The 12,319-nt window shown below is 42.4% G+C and overlaps 1 protein-coding gene across 1 annotated transcript in view; it reads left to right on the top strand.

Moving 5' to 3' along the window:
• LOC115082560 (dynein heavy chain 7, axonemal-like) overlaps positions 1-6,653 on the top strand; it is a gene marked incomplete at its 3' end in the record, with an annotated part of 54,158 nt that extends 47,505 nt beyond the window's left edge. Inside the window, exons 6-8 of the mRNA XM_029586776.1 lie at positions 1,969-2,137; positions 6,335-6,437; positions 6,526-6,653. Of these exons, the coding sequence (XP_029442636.1) occupies positions 1,969-2,137; positions 6,335-6,437; positions 6,526-6,653 (400 nt within the window). The remainder of the gene's footprint in view (positions 1-1,968; positions 2,138-6,334; positions 6,438-6,525) is intronic.
• Between the last annotated feature and the right edge of the window lie 5,666 nt (positions 6,654-12,319).

Below are 12,319 nucleotides of genomic sequence, written 5' to 3' on the forward strand. Positions count from 1 at the left end.
AAAGAGCTTTTTCAGTAGCGGGACCATCACTCTGGAACTCATTACCCAACCCTCTTCGCTTAATATCAAATCCTCATCATTTCAAAAAAGCTCTAAAAACATTCCTCTTTCAACAAGCATTTAATACTTCCACTAAGCAACCCCCTGATCATAAATGAAACTTCATCTCCCAAATTTCTCTCATCAGTTACATGTCATTTTAACTTCTCCCTTCCCCTATCTTCCCATCAGTGTTCTTTAAGGATATTACGATTCGTCCCCTCTCGTTCCCCCTTTTTACCCTCCCTGCCCTCCTTGCTCAAGGCATGCTACCTTTATTTTATTTTAATTTTAATTAATAATTTGTTTTTAGCTAGTTATCATCTAGCTATTTAGTCAAATTTATGTATTTAAGTTTATTTTAGTTATATTTTATTTTTATTTTTATTTTTAACATGTTGTAAACCGTTTTGATAAAATTTTATTTTAAAAAACGGTATATAAATACCTTGAAATAAATAAATAAATAAATAAAGATAAAGTCAAAGAAACAGTGGAACTTAGGAAAGACTGCTTCAATAGCACAAGCAAAGGAGCTATAAATCTCAGTCAAAAGCAGAGAAAAGTTTTTGAATAGATCAGACAGTCAGAATTCCAGTCTCTCTCCTGCCAAGGTTTTCATAAAAGTTTGGCTTATTTTAACTTCAGACATCTGGGCCCCCCTGGTAAGGGATGTTTACAGATTGCATCTATTATAAATCTCTCAAAATCATCAGCTCAGAAAAGCACTAAGGATTGTTCAACAGCATTACCTATTCAGATCAGAAATTACTTCCTTCTTGCAAGTTTTTTTATCATCTCTTTAAAAACTGGGAAACCATCCCATACTAGACTTAATGGTCTTGCAGAAATTCCTTCTACTTAAAACAAACTAAAATCCACTTAACTTTTTGTGTCTTTTGATTCTAGTAGACCTGGGAGTGGAGTAATAAAATGTATCATCTTTAATTGGATAGCAAATTGCATTGCTTTTTGTTATGTCCAGGCAAGTCTGACCATAGAGGGGTATGTTAGGGCCATGGCAAAGTCAGTCATCCACCTAAGATCTAAAATGTATTTCCATAGAGGAAATTTTCAAGGCTGTCATGTAGACTTTTCACACGTTCATATTCCATTAGTAACTGCATATGGTTTCCTGGGAGTATAGTAAGTTTAGACTATCCATTCTCCATGGCTTCTTGAAGGATAGAGCCCAACTCCATCCCTCAAGGGCCCATTATATAGTTCTTGGGTTTTTTTCCATTTTGTTTAAACATACCTCCCCTCCCCATGCCACAAAACAAAAAGGCTTTTTCCCAACAAAAAATGTTTCCTGCCATTTGGCAGTTATTATTATTTCCCTTTTTAGTTGAAAATACCTTTAGCTAGGGAATTCCTCTTATGTGATATGGTGAACCTACCTGTCTTTAAAGAAAAAGAAGTTGCTGATCTGTAAAAGTTGTTTGCTGAAGATGGCATTTCACCAGTTACATAATTCATCCTGTCACTACATTGGAGTTGTTCTGTCCCCAGTCAAAGCTAGGTTATTAGAACTGTGGGATGCAACTGGGCCAAACTAGCACAGGAGCTTCAGTGCACGAGAAGTAAAGGATTTTAGGCCTATCCGGATAATTCTGGAAGATTGTTTGGTGCCAAGGGCACACTTATGTGCCAAACCCATTTAGGTGTCCTGCTGTGTTCAGAGGTACCTGTTACAGGTAAGCAATTTCACTAAATCTTGACAGATGATAGATTGGTAGGCCTGTACATGGAAGGCTGTACATTCCTTTTCTCTACTATTACTGGTTCTGGCAATACATGAACATTAAAATCTATTATATGAAGAACAACAAAATAATTTTGGGCCTAAATACCTTAAATGTGGTCTAACAGAAATGGTGCATTTTTATTGTTTAATTTTATAAGCATTTTGCTTGTTTAAATTTCCAGAACTCTGTTTGGTGCTCTTCATCTTCATCTTGGAGGAGCTCCGGAAGGTCCTGCTGGCACTGGCAAGACAGAAACTACAAAAGACTTGGCAAAGGCTGTTGCCAAACAGTGCGTAGTGTTCAATTGTTCTGATGGTTTGGACTACCTTGCTTTAGGAAAGTTCTTCAAGGTTTGTAGTAAACCAAATTATATTAAAAATATTTTGCATTCTAGGACCAACATTTCTACCACGGTCTTCTTCTGTTTTATTAAAACTTGTAGCAGAACAGATTGGACTGAATTTTGAATATTTGTACAGTAGTTAGGTGTCTACAATAGAAACATGGAAACATGACATCAGATGACTGTACAGCCTATGTAGTCTGCCCATCAAAACCAAATGCTCAGCCCTTCAGGTCCTACCATTCCTTCAGAGATTCCCTGTGCTTATCCCATGCTTTTGTGAATTCAGAAACTAGCCTTGCCTCCTGCACCTCTACTGGGAGGTTGTTAGATGTATCCACCACCCTTTCTGTATAGAAATATTTTCTTCAATGACTCCTGAGTCTATCTCCTTTCACCCTTATTTCATGACCATTTGTTCCAGAGCCTCCTTTCTGTTGAAAGAGGCCTGCCTCCTGTGCATCGATACCTTGGATGACTCTTTTATATCCCATCTTTCCTCTAGGGTATACATGTTAGATCTGTCCTCATACACTTTACAGTGAAGACCACTGACTCTTTTAGTAGTCACCTTCTGGATTGACTTCAACTGATTTATATCGTTTTGAAGGTGCGTCTCCAGAATTGTACACAGTATTCCAAATGAGGTATCACCAGGGACTTATATAAGGGCAAACACCTTCTTATTTCTGCTGACCATTCCTCTCTCTATACAACGATGCATCTTTCTGGCTTTTGCTGTCAATTTACCTACCTTTTTGGCTACCTTGACATCATCAGATATGATCACCCCCAGATCTCACTCTTGTATCGTATATAGAAGAATCTCACCTCCCATTAAAATGAAGTTGCACCAGTGGACTAGATGAGGTAATATATTTTTAATACATTTTTTAAAACCACAAGTGAAAAATTAAACTGGTGATATGCAAACCAGTTTGGTTTAAATTTGAACATCAACCAAATAGGCCATAACTCAAGTCATATAAATCTGAGCCATTTACAACTCAGTTTGGATAAATCTAGAGCAGTATTTCTCAAACACTGGTATACAGGGATTGACTAGCTACCTACCTGAAATTGCATAGACTAGCTGCAGAGCTGCTGAACTCAGGTATAAGGGAGGGGAGGAGGAAGTGTAAGTTCCTCTTTGAAAATTGGAAAATTGAAGAACAGGGGTGGGGTAAGAACCTTCCCCAAACTTGACAGCTCAGGAGTAGATTCTGCAGCATATTAGGACATGTAAAATATAATTACTTAAAAAGTTTTTTAAAAGATTTCTCCTTGAGGTCTCAGTGTCTCTATCTCTCCTACCAGATTCCACCTCCATCTATATCACTCTTCAACAAGACATCCATTCCCCTCTTTCCTTCTGCTAGCCTCAGTTCTCCATATTCCCTCTCCTCCTTCGCCTTTCTTGCTTAGCGAAAGTGGCATGGATCAGCCTAGTGCTAACAGCTTTCCAAACAAAAATCTGGCCACATGTCCCTGCCCTCTACAATCAAACTACCCTCTCCCCCCTGACTCCCAACCCTGTGAATGTGGTTTTTTTTTTTTAATTTGGAGCCGTACCAGAAGCTCAACTGCTGGAACAGCACAGCTGCTACACGATTTATTTATTTTATTTATTTAGAAACTTTTATATACCGGTAATTGTGGGGACATCATACCGGTTCACATAATAACTGAAAGCTTGGAAAGTACATTTCAACAGGGAGAGTAACTGGGCGAGGGGGTAACCAAGAAGCAGTAGGAAGGAAAGAAAACAAGTAAGACATAACAAGAGGATAATAAATTAACAATTTACAATTTACGATGAATATTAAGAGGCAAACAGGAGACTAAATCAGCATGCACCTCATTTTCAGGCCCCACAATGGCCTCAACCTTTCCTGGCTTCTGTATGGGAGAGGGGGCCTGAGAATGGAGTGTTTGCTGTCTGGCCATTCCTTAATGCTGAGCTGGCTGCCACTGCTGCTGTTGTTCCAGCGATTAGGCCTCAGAAATGGCACAAGCTGAAGAAGTTTTGCAGTAGATTGCGTAGGGAGCAGGTTAGAGGGAGTCTCTGCTGGCCTGGACAACATCCATCTGGCCATGGTATGGGGTGCAGTGCAGCAGGTGCAGCTGTGGTGCCAGTCTCATTTCCTCATCTTCCTCCTACAATCACCACTGTTCTGCAGACCAACAGTTGACAAACACTGATCTAGAGCATTAGTAACTTGACTTTAATCTCTGTATTCATCTGGTTTGGTTATTTTGTATATGCAATAGGTGAAAATATTTGTAGATATGCACTTATGTTTCAGGTATTATAGAGATTTGTACTATCTTTTAATTCATTAAGGGGTAGATTTTAAAAGGAGTGCATGCGCGTCCTTGTGTGCACCGATTTTATAACATGCATGTTATAAAATCCGTTGGCCATGGGCAGGGGGGGGTAAATTTTACTAAATTACACATGGTGATGCCATTGGGCCTCCCCCAGTTCCCTATCCTCTGCCTAACCTTCCTTCCCTTCCCCCTCTCCACCCTGACCTCTAACCCCTTCCTAGCTACCCAGAAATCAGAAAATTGTTTATTTTTCTACTTCCTGCTCCTTCCAAGCAGAAGTAGTTTCCCAGCATGCGCTTCCCTGGGATAGCGGCTAATGACCGCTGTCCTGGCCAGCCTCTGTCCCACCTCGCCTCTCCCCTCCCTGCCTAGACCCTACTCCTGGCCCTCCCCTTTTTCAGGGCCCAGCATTTATGCGTGTATTGGGACTTACCCACATGGCCGGGCCCTTTTGAAAATGCGCGTGGTGCACACAGGGCCAAGCCACACACAAAAGTCCTGATTTTTACATGCACATTCATTTAAAAATTTGCCCCTTAATTTGGGAATATTTGCATAAATCAAATCAAATCTGAGTAAACTTGTGTTATTATACAAAAAATGCCCCAAACAGCACACATTTGAAGGTCAATAGCAACAGGGCCAGTTCTAGGGAAAATGGCAACCTGGATGAAAATTGTTGATGTTGCCCCCCCTCTCCCACCTGATTCCCACCTCGGGTCCTTGCTGTTGATTTGGATAGGAGGATATGCAAGTTCTCTCTACAAGTGAGTGGCAAGGACTGGGATAACCACCATCCAGCATCTTCTCATCTGCCTCTTAACACCCCCATCCCAAGCATACACTCTTTTGACTTTTAACTACCCCCATCCCCAGCAACTGTCCCCTGCCTTTCTTTTCCACACCCCAGTATCTTCCTCTTACCTTCCCCGTCTGCTGCCATTGAATCTACCCATCCGCATGTTCGTATTGCCTTCTCCCCAGGTAAAATACCTGTTTAGTGGCAGAGCTGCTAGCACCGTGTCTTCCCTTCCCTTCCATTCCATCCCATCCATTCCTGTACCCTGATTTCATGCAGCATGAGATCAGCATACAAGAAGTATTTGCCCATGAATTTTGAATATGCTCACAGGACTAGCAATGATGAGGAAGACTGATGGTAGCAACAACACAGGCTGCTGCTGCTCCTCCTGATTTTCTGCTGAGGTTGGCTATGGGTCTGTGTGTCTTAAGGTGCGGGGCTTGTACAGCTGCTTAAGGAGCTAGTATTGGTGCTGAATCTGGCCAGCGATGCACCTTATTGCATAGCTCCCCAGCTGACCATTCTACTAGCTATACCCTAAAGCCAGCTCCAAGTGGCAACAGACTCTCCAAGTATATATAAACCAAATATTTTGATATCCAAATCATCATGTGAACTGGAGATTTTCCCATCACTATTTTCAATGTAATATTTATTTGACTAATAATGTAAATCAAAATATGAATGACTTAGTGAAAGCTTTGATAGACTATACCAGAGGTGCATAACTAAATTCCTCCAGTGATGCAAACAATTCTTGTTTCAGAATATCCACGGTGAATATACATGAGATAAATTTGCGTGCACTGCCTCCATTGAAAGCAAAGATATGCATATTCATTGTGAGTATACCAAAAACCAGACCTGTTTGCAGCGCTCGAGGAATGGAGGTTATGTACCAATGGACTATTCAGTTTTTTTGTAATTTAATGCAATATTTTTCCTGTAAAACAGCTACAATTATAAAACAAAATTTACTTGTAATCTAAAAGTAGATGTTGTTTAATTATGCTGCATTGAATAATTAGCTAATTGTCTTAAATTAGACATTGCTAAACTCATTCCTTCTAGGGATTGCTGTCTTGTGGAGCCTGGGCTTGTTTTGATGAATTTAACAGAATTGACCTGGAAGTACTTTCTGTTGTTGCCCAACAAATTCTTACTATCCAAAGAGGTAATAAGTTATTTTGATGGTCTTTATCTGCTGGAATCCAACTTTCATCAGATATCTTGATGGAATGTAATTCTGTTTGTCTTTATAGGCATTAATTCAGGATCGGATTTATTAGTTTTTGAAGGAACTGAACTGAAACTGAATCCTACATGTGCTGTTTTTATAACAATGAATCCAGGGTATGCAGGGCGTTCAGAACTTCCAGACAACCTTAAGGTACAGAAGTTCATGTCATTAGTTTGCATTTTCTTAATTATCATGATAAAAACATTGGGGCCAATTTTCAAAGAGTTTAGGCTCCTAACTTAAGGAGTTAGGCCTCTAAATTTGCCCTTTTGAAAATCTACTAGGCTCCTAGTTTCATTAGTTTTCTAAAAGTGGATGGCTCCAGGGGTGGAGTTAGGGCAGGGAAACAAAGTTAGGTGTGTAGCACTGATTTTCAGAGCTAGGCACCTAATTTAGGGGCCTAAATCTAAGAAAATAAATAGTAGGCCTACATTTAGGACCTTAACTTTTAAGCTCCTAAATTTATGTGAATTTTCAGCAAAAACCTCAAGCACCTAATTTAGAATCCTAAATTTAAAAGCTCGGCTTTGTTTGAACATCTGCCCCCATTGTTTGTTACTCAGGTGAGATGAATTATAGTATAGATACTGAACATTGAGATCTTTCTGGCCACCTTATGTTTTCTTTTGTTCCGTATAATGCAATATGTAATTAAAATAAAATAATGCTGGAATACTTAAGCAGTTTGTAAGTAACTGTCCTCATAGTATTGGGACCCATAGTCTATGTGTAGATATATCAAACTAAAGGCAAAGTAATCAAACAAGGGAAGTGACAGTCTTTGGTGACAGAAACACCCAGAATCAAGGAGATTATTACTAATAGGTATTTTTTTTTTAACAATATTAATAATGATTGCAAACGTAATTTATTTTGAATTGTTTTATTGTTAATCATCGTTGTAACAGTGTTCCAATGAGCATCTCCTATCCCATGGAGCTTACTGAAGATTGCAGCTGCTGGCAATAACACTCCTTTTACTGATAAGAGTGATCTCATTAATTCATTTCAATTTAAGAAGCATAAAAAGAACTACAGCAATTCTGACATCTTTCATGAAGGAAAAGTTCTCAGTCAATGGCATGCATATAGATTGATGTGGCTTAGAAATGGCATAATTTTCAGAATTCTCAGCATAATCACTACAAATGCCAAATTGTTACTGGTATTCTCCCTGACATCCCTTTGGATGTTAGTATAGTAAATTGTACTTGAGTCACACAAGCAAAGTGATGAAAGTTTTGGATTGATTGGTTCCTTCATTATAGTCTATACTGTGATAGAATAGCTATTATTAATGTTTAGAATTAAGAAGTACAAGCTGATTGAAGCTATTGGGCTTGTACAAATTTGTCTGAAAGTTATGCACAGTACATTTCTTTGCAGTTATAAAGTCCTGGAGAGATAGGGAAGATTAAACTAGTTGCAATTCTGAAATATTAATAAAAAAAAGAAAAGCATTCTGATAACTAAGGTATCACCTTGTACAATGTCATCAGCTATTTCAGCCATTTTGTTTTGTTTTTTTTTACTTTGAGCATGCAAGCAGTTTTGTTGTGTTTCGCAGCCATGGAACGTCACGACTGTGGCCCTCTACCTTGCCCGCGGCGGTGACCCGCCACGGCAGCTCCTAGAAAAACCCCGGAGTCGGTGCCCGTCGCTCCAGCACAGGTCCCCGGGCTAGCTGCCGGGTGGGGAGCTGTCCATGCTCCTCCCTCGCGGCGTCCGGCAGTCTTTCCTCTGCAGAGGAAATCCAATATGGCTGCCGCCATCTTTAGGCATGAGGCTGCGCCTCCTCATTAGAATTAAAGGGACCTGCTCCCTTTAACTATCTACAGCTGTTTCCTATGAGCCAGAGTAAAGGAAGTATAAAAGGAGGCTTCCTCTGCTCATTCCTTGACTTGGCAATGTCCTCTAGCGCTGTCTAAGTCTGCTTGCTTCGGTGAATCTTCTAGTGTTTTGGATCCTTGTTCCTGGTTCCTGTCTCGTCTTGGTGTTCCTGGTTCCTGACTTTGGATTGGCAAGCGGTGATTCCTGGTGTGTGACTTCGGACTGGCAAGCGGCGATCCCTTTGTGTGTGTCCTTGGACTGGTAGGCGACGACCCTCTTGCACTTGACCTTGGACTTCTTCTGGACCATCCTCTCCAAGGGCCCACCTAAGCTCCAGTGGCCTGGGTCCCTATGGGCTCCTCCCGGGGGGGACTGCGGGCTTCCAGGGGTGAAGCTCCAGTTAGCCCTTGCACCGAACTCTTGACTCCTTGACCTCTCAAAGGTCCACCTAAGTCCCAGCAGTCCGGGTCCCTATGGGCTCCTCCTGGGGGGACCGCAGGCTTCCAGTGGCGAAGACACAGTTCCTCTCCTTGACGTCATGACTCTTTGTCTGCCTTTACGGTCATCTCAGTCTTCAGTGCCGAGGGTCAGCTGGTCACATCTTCTGTTCAGCCTCGCCACCCAATGGGAGAACCTACGGATCTTCCTCCTAAGGTTTACCATCCTCCCGTCGGCCCAAGGGTTCACAAGCCTGAGCATAACAAGTTTAACTCAAGCAAGAGTTTGTGGATGAATTATAACACTGTTGTATTATCTTATACCTTAATAATTACCAATATCCATGGCATATTTATTAATATTGCTTTAAAATACCTCATTGTATTGGAAAAGATTTACCAAGTTTGCAGTGAATTACCAACTTACTGTTTGCTGTCTAACTTTAATAAGCATCTATGTATATAGTTGCACCAGAGAAGACTTCAGTGACAAGCTAACAGTGCAATCATTTCCATTCACTTATCTAAACACTATAGCATGTTGTTTCTAATTAATAAGTATGGAAAACATGCAGAAGCATTACTTTGGGAATGCTACATACAACAGGAGTGGCCAACCTTTCATACGTCGAGAGCCACAAAACCAGAATTTGCAGAAAACCACCATGCCTTTCACAGGTGGGTGAGAGATGACCATTACTGCCCCCTCCTCCCATCTACACACACACACACAGACAGACAAAAGTCAAAGGTCAACACTCTCTCTCTAACATAAAGACACTGTTGCGTTGGAGTTGGACCCTTGGGCCGATGTGGGGTTAACGCAACCCGTAGGCAAGGACCTATGGCTCCCCACCGTCGGCAGGTGGAGTGGGCTAATAAGCAGAGGCCGCTGGAGCTTCACCTATACGAGCCCTCGTTCCACGCGGGTTGAGCCTTTGGGTGCCGGGGCCGTCAGGACTTAGGTGGGCCTCTGTATATAGTTGCAGTAGGAGTTTGTTCAGCCCAGAGACAGCAGATGAGAGATGGTACAGTCTTACTCCGGACTGGGTAATGTCCTGGAAACTCGGGTGCCAATGGAACAAAGGCAGACAGGGGGCGCTCGAGCAAAAGTAGGCCAAAGCCTGAAGAAACCACATCCAGGGAGTAAGCAGAAGAAGCATCCAATGGTAGGCTTGAGTCAGGGCTGGCGGCGATCCGAAGGCAGTGGCAAGCAAAGCTGAGGTCTGATCACGGAGATAGTCAATAATGTAGTCAAGCAAAACTGAGGTCTGATCATGGAGATAGTCAATGCATAGTCGGTCGAAGCAGAGGTCTGTGTCTGGAGATAGTCAGTAGCGTAGTCAGGCGAAGTGGAGGTCTGGGTCTGGAGATAGGCAGTAGCGTAGTCAGGTGAAGTAGAGGTCTGGGTCTGGAGATAGGCAGTAGCGTAGTCAGGCGAAGCGGAGGTCTGGGTCTGGAGATAATCAATGCAAAGTCAGGCAAAGCAAAGTCAAAGTTCGTGTAATCAATCTGAAGCATAAGCAGGGTAGGAATGAAGAGACAGGAACCAGGAACAACGAGGAACAGGTATGCAGGGTTGAGACGAATCTCTAGGAAGCAACAAGTACTCGACCAGCGAGGCGACCTATTGCAAAGGCAACGCTAGGGAGCGGAGCCTGAGCTTAAATACTATGGTGAAGTTGATGTCATCCAGGGCCGCGGCTAGGTTCCCGCCACGGTCGCTACTTAAGTCAATGAGACGTGCGCTTGCTCCTAGGGAGGGGCACAGTGCGAGTAGCAGCTTCTCTCCGTGGGCCATGTGGAGAGGACCGACGAGAAGTGGAAGCAGGACCATGAACGCCAGGGACTGTGGCAGAGCTGGAGGCACCGGGGGAGGCCCGAGGATGATGCTGACGGCCCTCCGCCACCAGCGAAGAGGGACCAGAGGCTGGAGTCACAGTAGAAATGTGAAGGGGACGTGCTGCGGGTCTGCCGCGGACGGCACGCGTAACAGACACATACACTCTCTTTCTTTCTCAGCAACACACACTCACTCTCTCAGACAGAAATAAATATACCCATACTCAATCTGTCTCTCTGACCCCCAGACACATACACACAAACACACAAACACACACACCCACACACACACAAACACGCTTTTTCTCTCTGGCATTGACACACACCCACACTCTCTCTCTCTCAGACACAAAAACACATATATTTTCTCTCAGACATAAAGAGAGACACTCTCTCAGCACACATACATTCTCTCTCTCTCTCAGACACAAAGACGCACACACTCTCATCCCATTCCCACCCCTTCTTGGCACACATTCCCATCCCATTCCCACCCCTTCTTGGCACCCACATTCTCCAGGAGACTCACTGGTACCACAGCCAGTGCATAAAACTCACAAGACTCGGGTTGGCCACCCCTGTGTTAGCAGAATATCTCACACATGCAGAACACAGACAGACCTTCATCAAATACAGAGCAAAAAATGAGACCATAAAGTAGAAATAGAAACATACAGACAAAAACTAAACTGGAAATTACAACGTGCTTGACTGTATTATGCAGTGCAACAATGGAAAACAAGAATCACCACCATTCCTCATAAAATAAAATTAAGAATTATAAAACATCATTCATAATAGCAAAACAATACTAATAAAAAGTATAAATATTTCAAAACAGCTGATGAATACAACATCCAATAATTAAAAATTCACATACCTTTGTTTTAATATTTCCCCAAACACCAATAAAATATTTCAAAACAGTAGTCACATCAAAAAACACCCCAAAATTAAAACTAATAAGGATTAAAAAAAATCTCCTGTTCTCCATACCTAGGATCTTTTGAAAGCCAGTCACCCTGAGATTATTGTGGATCGGGGGCAGGGAGGCCACAGAAAATGTATCCTTTCTCTTTCACACACACACACACACACACACGTTCATTCACCCATCTTTCCATCTCATGTTCTCTCTCTCGCACACTCAGGCATTCACACCATACACAAGTACATAGACAGGCATTCTCACATACACACACACACACACACACACACACACATATACACACTCACACAAGCATGCGATCTCTTACCCATATACACACATACAGGCAGGCATTCTCACACACACAGGCAGGCATACTCACACAAACAAAGACACTCTCTTTCCCATTCTTTCTTTCTCTTACAATCACACAGGCAGGTACTTTCACTCACTCAAATACACACAGGCACTCATTGCAATGCAAACACAAAGGCACTCTCACATGCAGGCACTATCTCACTCAAACACACACACATAATCAGGCACTCTGACATACACACACACACACACACACACACACACAGGCACTCTCTCTCTCTCTTTCTCTCTCTCTCTCTCTCAAGGCCTCATCTTCAGCAACTGCAGGATGGGCTACACAGGAGTGTCCATCTTTAGCCGCCATGGGATGTGCTCCATGGTACCATTCCACGGTACCATTCCTCTTCCATAGCAGCCTGTCAGGACATCATCTTAGGCAGCTGTAGCATGGGCGCCAGTGG

The sequence above is a fragment of the Rhinatrema bivittatum genome, unplaced genomic scaffold (assembly GCF_901001135.1).
Source record: "Rhinatrema bivittatum unplaced genomic scaffold, aRhiBiv1.1, whole genome shotgun sequence".
Taxonomy (NCBI): domain Eukaryota; kingdom Metazoa; phylum Chordata; class Amphibia; order Gymnophiona; family Rhinatrematidae; genus Rhinatrema; species Rhinatrema bivittatum.